The 9,142-nt window shown below is 48.1% G+C and overlaps 1 protein-coding gene across 1 annotated transcript; it reads right to left on the bottom strand.

Annotated features, from left to right (window-relative positions):
- Window positions 1-428: 428 nt before the first annotated feature.
- LOC146895774 (sperm motility kinase 2B-like) lies at window positions 429-7,689 on the bottom strand. The gene is made up of 4 exons (XM_085683202.2): window positions 7,156-7,689; window positions 3,367-4,955; window positions 1,225-2,679; window positions 429-823 (listed from the first exon to the last, which is right to left on the bottom strand). The coding sequence occupies exon 2, from the start codon at window positions 4,927-4,929 to the stop codon at window positions 3,412-3,414; it is 1,518 nt and encodes a 505-aa protein (XP_085539328.2). The 5' UTR covers window positions 4,930-4,955; window positions 7,156-7,689; the 3' UTR covers window positions 429-823; window positions 1,225-2,679; window positions 3,367-3,411.
- Between the last annotated feature and the right edge of the window lie 1,453 nt (window positions 7,690-9,142).

Here is a 9,142-nt window from a genome sequence, read left to right as displayed (position 1 = left end):
CCTGGGCTAGAAGGAGGGGTGACCCTGTCCTATGGGTCTAAAAGTGTCACGACAGAGAGAGTCAATATCTTATATGATACAGTTAAGGAACACAGCAGAATGGACCAGGGACCTCTCAGCAGCTCTGGGATCCAACCCATGCCACGTCCACAGGAATTCACAGGTTACCGTGCTTGCTTTGTGGAAACGGGACAAACTGATGACACCTAGTGTTCTCACTGCTCCTTCTGAAAATGCTGCCCGGTCCAGGAGGACCCCAAATCCACACTCACGTTCTGCATTTTAGCCCCTTCAAGGACCTTAGAACGTGTTCCCTTCAAAAGCACTTAATGACTTGGTGGTGTTGGGGATAAAGTCACTTTTCCTGGGGCTTTGAGCACCACAGGTCCAATTCTCCTGTGAAAGGAAGATGCACGAAAACCTCCATGGTCTTTCACAAACATCACTTTTATTCTAAGACTCATGGCAAACACATTAAGAAGCCTTATGTCTGCTAAGAGTAAGGCAGACATGTGCCCAGAGAAGAGGGGTCCGACATGGCCTGGGTAGACAGAAGGACTCTGTCTTCATCGGCCTTGGCAGGTTTTCAACTCCTGCCCCCTTACTAGGAATGCCTTCGAGGGGCAGTGTCTTTGCAGAATTCCTGCCACCCAGGATTCCATCATCTGCTCCCGTCCTCCTGGCTGGACCTCTGAGCAGGGCAACGGACACAGTGCATTGTGGGCTGTCTGCACGGTTCCATCCTGCAGGTCTCGGTCCATACCTGGGTCCTCTCCAGCACCATGACTGCAGAATTGTGGCATTCTGCATCCTCCGGAAAATCCTTAAGATCCAAGAACACACATGAAAGAAAGTCTTGTGACCTCAGCTACACAGGGCGTCTTCCCAGCTGTGGTCACCCTGCTCTGCACTGCTCTCCAAGCCTCCCCCTTCACCCCCATCTCCTCGCTCCCACCCCATATCACCTTTCTCCTCCCTCAGCACCTCCTCCTTTCCCCTCTCCTTTTTACTGTATCCTTCTAATTCAACATGTTAGATTTCCCATGCTCAGGATACAGTGAAAATTGTCTTCTGGGACGCTAGATACGTTGATAGGTTCCACTTAACCATACGGTACCTGGATCTAGCTTCCCAAAGCATTGGACCCTATAAACACACATTATTATGAGCTGTTCATTGAAATAGACATGAGTAAAATAGATACATTCAAATACAGAAAGATACCTGGGCCATGCCTGCTGCTTGTCATCACCAACGTGGAGAGGGTGCTCCTCATCCCATTGCAGTCATCAGCGTGGAGAGGGTGCTCCTTATCACATTGCAGTCATCATGTGGAGAGGGTGCTCCTTATCACATTGCAGTCATCATGTGGAGAGCGGGCTCCTCATCACACTGCAGTCATCAGCATGGAGAGGGTGCTTCTCATCACACTGCAGTCATCAGCGTGGAGAGGGTGCTCCTCATCACATTGCAGTCATCATGTGGAGAGGGTGCTCCTCATCACATTGCAGTCATCATGTGGAGAGCGGGTTCCTCATCACACTGCAGTCATCAGCATGGAGAGGGTGCTCCTCATCCCATTGCAGTCATCAGCGTGGAGAGGGTGCTCCTCATCACATTGCAGTCATCATGTGGAGAGGGTGCTCCTCATCACATTGCAGTCATCATGTGGAGAGCGGGCTCCTCATCACACTGCAGTCATCAGCATGGAGAGGGTGCTCCTCATCCCATTGCAGTCATCAGCGTGGAGAGGGTGCTCCTTATCACATTGCAGTCATCATGTGGAGAGGGTGCTCCTTATCACATTGCAGTCATCATGTGGAGAGCGGGCTCCTCATCACACTGCAGTCATCAGCATGGAGAGGGTGCTTCTCATCACACTGCAGTCATCAGCATGGAGAGGGTGCTCCTCATCACATTGCAGTCATCATGTGGAGAGGGTGCTCCTCATCACATTGCAGTCATCATGTGGAGAGCGGGCTCCTCATCACACTGCAGTCATCAGCATGGAGAGGGTGCTCCTCATCCCATTGCAGTCATCAGCGTGGAGAGGGTGCTCCTTATCACATTGCAGTCATCATGTGGAGAGGGTGCTCCTTATCACATTGCAGTCATCATGTGGAGAGCGGGCTCCTCATCACACTGCAGTCATCAGCATGGAAAGGGTGCTCCTCATCACATTGCAGTCATCAGCATGGAGAGGGTGCTCCTCATCACACTGCAGTCATCAGCATGGAGAGGGTGCTCCTCATCACATTGCAGTCATCATGTGGAGAGGGTGCTCCTTATCACATTGCAGTCATCATGTGGAGAGGGTGTTCCTCATCACACTGCAGTCATCAGCATGGAGATGATGCTCCTCATTACATTGCTGTCATCAGCATCATGGAGAGGGTGCTCCTCATCAGGAAGGTAGCGTGCTGCTTGTCCCAGCTGCCTGTTTCCAGCTTCCAAGGAAGACATCCGTCCTAGGAATATCTCTGTGTCTTCCATGAATACTGGTGTTAGTTAAACCAAACATGTTCCTAATCAATTGACGCATGGTGTCTAGCTCTAGAAGTAACAGTTCCCATAGAGACACCACGGGGTCAGCTGCTGCTGCTGTGTCTCTTCTCGACCACCATGTGTCTGACATCACCTTCTGTGCCTCCTCAGGACAATAGAGTATTTCCAATAACACTGGGAAAGAGAAAAGATAATTTGTTCTGGGCAAAAGAAATAATGAAATAGGTTAAATCACTCCTTAGACTACTGCCTTGGGCTTAGATTTGCCTTATAATATCATGTCTCTTTCTACTCTCTAGTTGAAATCTCTGATAGACATCTTTTAGAATTGTTTTCTCTAAAAGTCTGTGCATCACTGGGTCTTAGGAACATAGGCATAATTAGCATGTGAAAGACTGTGCATGCATGCAGGAGGACCAGTGGTCTTTAACAACCAGCCAGCTCTATGCGAGGATGCTTAGCGGACATGGCTGGTTATCAGTGTTGAGGCCAATGGGAGGTGATGTTGCTTTTGAAAACTTAAGACTGTTCTGCAGCTCTTGTGATCGATTGCCACATGGGCTGGGGCTGGGAGGCCCTGGAAGGCCCTGAACCCATCACCCTTCAGTCCTCACCTTGTGGGAGCTGTTGGCTGTGGGAGGAGGTGGAGTCCAGGTGAAGAGATGGGGTCAGCAAGAGAACCTCTTAGAGTGGGGTTCACATCACTCGTATTGAGTGTGAAGAGGAGAAATGCAGAAGCAGGGAGAGGCTTGGGAGGGAAAATAAGGTGCTTAGAGAAGATAGTAAGTCTGCTGAAGGGTGGTGGGGACGTGAAAGTTAGTAATGGAAGATGAGACCAGGGAGGACAAAGCACAAAGATACCTGGGCCATACTTGCTGCTTGTTCTCCAAACTCCCTCCTTGTGCCTCATTTCTGAGGGGAGACTCTGTTCTGCCCTAGGCGAGGTTTCTTCCTTGAGGGAAAGCAGCAACACAGTCTCATCAGGGCGCTTCCTATCCTCCTTGTCCATCCCTTCAAGCCCCTGGGCTGGCCCCGTCTGTGGGTGGGCTTGCCCTCTGCTGAGGAGCCGTGGGAGCCTAAGTCTTCCGTGTTCTCACTGCTGTTGCTCGTTGAGTAAATGCAGGGAGCACTCTTGGCACGCTGGTGGGCTTGATCCGGTGTGGATGGCCTCTGGAGTGGCCTGCAGAGAGGGAGAGCAGACCCAGCAGGATGTCTGCTTCCTCTTTGACCTGCCTGCTGGCCATAGGCAGGCACATGACCATAAGTGGCTGGCTGTCTGAGTAATGTGCCAAGGGCTGGCTCACTTCCCCTCCTCCTCAGTTCTATAGGGAAAGCAGCGGGATCTTCAAATGAAGGGAATGGAGTCAGCCCTGGATTCACAGGCTGAGCCCGGGTTGTGCAGCCATGCCCCTGGAGAGCCTGCTTTTGCAGTAAGCAATAGGATGCCATGGTCTGATTGTACTTCCTTTGGCGTAACGAATCTTTGATATCCTGGGCTTGGAACCCCATATATTCCATGGCTTGTACAATTGCCGGGTCAGGCAAGCTGGGGACTATTTCCTCACAGGGATTTGGTGAAGCCTCCAAGTCTTCCCTGAGCCAGGGGTGTGTCATCACCTCGGTCACTGTGGGCCTAAACCTGGGGTTGACTGTCATTAAGCGGCTAAGCAGGTCCTGGAGTTCTTCTGACAAGTTCGAGGGGACAGTATACTTCCCTGACACAACCTGCCTTCGCAGTTCTCGTACGTTGACAGCATCAAATGGGACCTTCCCAACTACCATGAAATATAAGACGACTCCCAAGGTCCATATGTCAACCTTGGGGCCATCATAAAGTCTGCCAAGTAAGATTTCAGGGGCCCCGAAGGAGTATGTGCCACAATGAAGACTTAGCCTTTGCCCAGGTTTGACTTGTGTGCCGAGGCCAAAGTCGATGATTTTGACTTTTCCCTTCCTGTCCAACATGATATTGTCTGGTTTCAGGTCCCGATGAACTATCCCAAGCTCATGGCAGTAGCTCACAGCACTTACTATTTGCCTGAATATTCCCCGGGCCTCGTCCTCCTGCAGGTGGCCAGCCTGTCGGATGTATTGGTAAAGCTGTTGTCCCTCAGCCAGCTCCATGACTAGGTATATTCTCTTTTCAGACTCAATCACTTGGAGGAGTGAGATGATGTTGGGGTGGTTGATCATCATCATGATATTTACCTCAGACATGACTGGGTAGCACCACATTTTCCTTTTTCGAAGCACTTTGACAGCCACCGGGGTCCCTGTGAGGCGGTGGTAGGCCAGCTTTACTTTGGCAAAGCCTCCCCAGCCAATGGTCTTCAAGACTATATATTGACAGTGGAAGCTCTCTCTGTAAGAGGAGCTGGACTCAGGCTTGAGCCCTGAAGACTCCTCATCACCATCCGAACTCATATTAGGCAACAAAGTGTAAATGCTACCTAAAAGAAAGAAAAAGAATAAATAAAAGAAAGAAAGAAGACATTTTAGATGAAAATGATAATAATAAAAAAGATAGAAAAGATAGAAAAAAATCCCAGCAAGTAACTGACAGCCACAAAAACCAAGAAAACCAAAACCACACATACACAAAGCCAAGGAAACTCAAACCCAGCTGCACGTCACTAAGGAGGGAGGAACATGACTCAGCAGCACCAAGAACAAATACCACTAATTGCTGAAGAAGAAAAATATACAAAGAACTATATAAAGGATCAAAGAAATGAAAAAAAAAATAGAAAATCAGAGGGTGCCTGAACTGGTCTTATCCCATAGCCACACTGATGAATATCTTGCATATAACCATAGAGCCTTCATTCGGTGATGGATAGAGATAGAGACAGAGACCCACATTGGAGCACTGGACTGAGCTCCCAAGGCCCAAATGAAGAGCAGAAGGAGGGAGAACATGAGCAAGGAAGTCAGGACCGCGAGGGGTGCGTCCACCCACGGAGATGGTGGTACTGATCTAATGGGAGCTCACCAAGGCCAGCTGGGCTGGGATTTAACGAACATGTGATCAAACCGGACCCTCTGAATGTGGCTGACAATGAGGGCGGACTGAGAAGCCAATGATAATGACACCGGATTTTGATTCTACTGCATGCACTGGCTTTTTGGGAGCCTAGTCTGTTTGAATGTACACCTTCCTAGACCAGGATGGAGGTGGGAGGGCCTTGGACTTCCCACAGGGCAGGGCACCCTGACTTCTCTTAGGACTGGAGAGGGAGGAGGAGGGAGAATGGGGGGAGTGTTAGGGAAATGGGAGGAGGGGAGGAGGTGGAAATTTTTAATAAATAAATAAATAAGAAAAAATATTAGAAAATCCAAACAATATAATTTTTTTTAAAAAACAAACAGACTCCAAACAATCAAAACTGCATAAAAACTAAAAACCTGGAAATCAAAACAAAATATTACAAACCCCTCAAAACCTCTAGAATATACAAATAACTAAATAATCATCATAATAATAAACACTAAGAAAAACAAACAATCCAATGTTGGGATAGGAAACTGAATAGGGATTTCTCAGAAGACACAAAAATGACTTAAGAAATATATATATGTAGTAGTGATTTATTTTGTCTTAATCTACTCAGAATGGCTAAGATTAACAAAAGGCAGCAAATGCTGATGTGGATGTGGGGGATGGAAACCCTCATGCACTGTGGATGGGAGTGCAAACTGGTGTAGCCACTGTAGAAATCAGTGTGGCTGTTCCTCAGAGAGCTAGAACGAGCTCGACCATGCCATCCAGCTCGCCCACTCCTGAGCGTACACTCCGGGGCTCTATTTCCTACCGCAGACGCTTGCTCGTCCGTGTTCAGGGCTGCTCTATTCGCGATAGCTGGGTTATGTAAACAGCCTAGATGCTGTGTCCATCAAATGACAAAGCACCAAAGAAAATGTGATATCTGTACATAATGGAATCTTATTCAGCTGCAAAGAGAACTGAAGTTATGAAATTTGTAAGTAAATGGATGGAACTGGAGAACATTACACCAAGTGAGGTGAGCCAGACCCAGAAAGAGAGATGTGGAATGTTCTCACGTTCTCATTTATATGTGGACCCTTCCATCGAATCCTTAGATTTATTAGTGCAACTCACGGACATCATCAGGGAAATTACTTTGTGCAATAGTTAACTCAGAAACTCACAACTTACCAAAGAATTGAGAGCAAGTGTCAAGGGAGTGCTCAGACCCAAATGAGATGTCTACCTCTTACCCTTCCTGTGAAGGCACAGGGACCACCATGCAAAGGGGCCAGAGACTGTAGGAACCAGAGGTTGAGAAGGAGCAGAGCAAAATATTATCTTCTTGACATGACAGGACCCCTGCACTCATGGATCAGCTACACAGAGAAACCCTGTCTCTCAGGAAAATAACCTAAACCCAAACCCAAAGCACCACAAATAGCTACAGGCTGGGGAGATAGTTCTGTAGTTAAATTACTGCCCATGCAAAACAGGCCTGATTCCCATCTCTAGAAACCTCCTGTGATAATCTTCAGCAGAATGATTTTGATATCAGAGTTGGCACAATGAATCTCTGGGAGTCACTGGCCAGCCGATTAACCACGTGGCCAGTTTCAGTCCAGTGACAGAGACTGTCTCAGAAAACAAGGTAGATGACTTACCTTAGAAACAACGCCCAAGCTGGCTACTGGCGTCGGCACTTTCCCACACACAGGTGTTCCCACACCTAACCACACGTGCACCTATAGGACACGTACACACGGATGCATTCACACACACACACACACACACACAGGTGCACTCACACTCACACCCAGGAACACCTATTCACACACAGAAACACAGGTGCACACACACAAACAGGTACTTGCACACAAGTGGTCTTAAACACAAAACACACACATATACCACACACATACACAAGCAAACCTATACACACACACACATGCACACACACACACGTCTACACACACACACACAAATACAAGCACACACACACACAAGCCACACACACAAGAAAACCTGTAAACACACACCTACACACACCGACACATACACACATACATAGCACACATAAAAACCAACAAAAAAAACCACACACAACCTCGCTAGAAACAATAAAGTCGCACAGGGCACCACTCCACAGCTCCTCTCAATTCACCCAGAGAAATCCAGGCCAGGCCACAGCATCACATCTGCTGGCTGGAACCCTCACAATGGCTCATGGTGATGTCATAGCAGGACCTGCCCTGACACCAGAACCAGGCAGGACGCAAAGGTTCTGGCTCAGGCGGGCTATGGAGACTGGCATTAGGCCTTTAGAAATCAAAGCCAGTAGGATGCCTTGATGTCCTCAGGTCTCTGGTTTGAAGGTCTGCAGTGCCTCCTGCTTTACCGTCCTCGTGTTTGTACTTGCCACGGAACCTTTTCTTTGAGTTCTGACAGATGGGACCAAGAGGATGCTACAACTTAACTTATAGAAAAGTGTTCTCATGAAATATAATAAAGCAATTTATTACCACCAGTGAGGCTGTCAGGAAGATACCTTTCTCATGATTTCCGAGGAGAGTGCATATTTCTAGCTCACTCATATCTCTTACCGGCAAGTTTCCAGCTGTTGTCTCGTGTCTTCTACTCTGGTGGCTCCGTGGCTTCTCTCTGACTCTGTCTCGTGTCTTCTCCTCTGGTGGCTCCGTGGCTTCTCTCTGACTCTGCCTACTCTCTCTTTATCTCCTTCTGCCTGGCCTTACTCTGTTAAGTCATTGGCAAAACCAGTTTCTTTATTAACCAATAAAAGTAACACATAGAAAGAAGGACTTCCCATACCGATATCTGAAAAGATTGACGATATGCCCCTTTCTCTCCTTTGATAAGTGTAATTAAATTATGGGGTAGCTGTGGGAGGTGATGTGGGTGGGATTGCAGTCTGACGAAGTGAAACCAGGAGCCACTAGTGTTTCGCCAAAGTCTGAGTGTATGCATGTTCTTTCCATGAGAAAGGAATTTACAGTGATATTGTTGAATTTCACATGTTTACAGCTGGGAAGGAAAACGGGTCTTAGGCAGGTTAATTGGAATGTGAATCTTGCATATTTGCTGGTGAGAGGTTTAGCCAGATTCCTAGTAAGTGGCCCTTTCCACGTCCTCCGAATCCCTCTTTCTGCCCTGCCTTTCAAGGACACATAACCACTCACCTATGAGCCTCGTGTGCTTCTCAGAGGTTTGCTGAAAGGTGCTCCGGGGTGCCTTTGTACACCCAGGGAGAACGCAGCTCACTGAAGAGCTATGCAACAGCCTCCACCATGCAGCAGCCTCCACCATGCCAAATCCTCAGGTAGACCATTACACTGGTGCCTCCTGTTGAGAGGCAGATCCAGAATAAGAGAGGAAACCTTGGGAAATGAGGGTCAGGATGGGCATGGGGGTGGATCCTGACATGCTGGCAGTGCCTACTTTTCGGTGGCTATGCCTTAGCATTCATGTAGAAAAAACCTGGGAATCTTGCCCAGACCCTGAGGGACAGCCCTGCTCTTGGGCCACAGAGCTCAGTGAGACTCAAGAGCAGCCCTTGAGACTGGAGGTTGAAGGTTTCTAGGCAGAGAGAGGCTCTTTCATTTTATTTTCAGATGACATTTATTGCCCTGTGAA

This window comes from Myodes glareolus, chromosome 1, assembly GCF_982192425.1.
Source record: "Myodes glareolus chromosome 1, mMyoGla1.1, whole genome shotgun sequence".
NCBI classification, from domain to species: domain Eukaryota; kingdom Metazoa; phylum Chordata; class Mammalia; order Rodentia; family Cricetidae; genus Myodes; species Myodes glareolus.
Note: the sequence above shows the minus strand (reverse complement) of the source record. Positions and strands in the feature narration are given on the sequence as shown.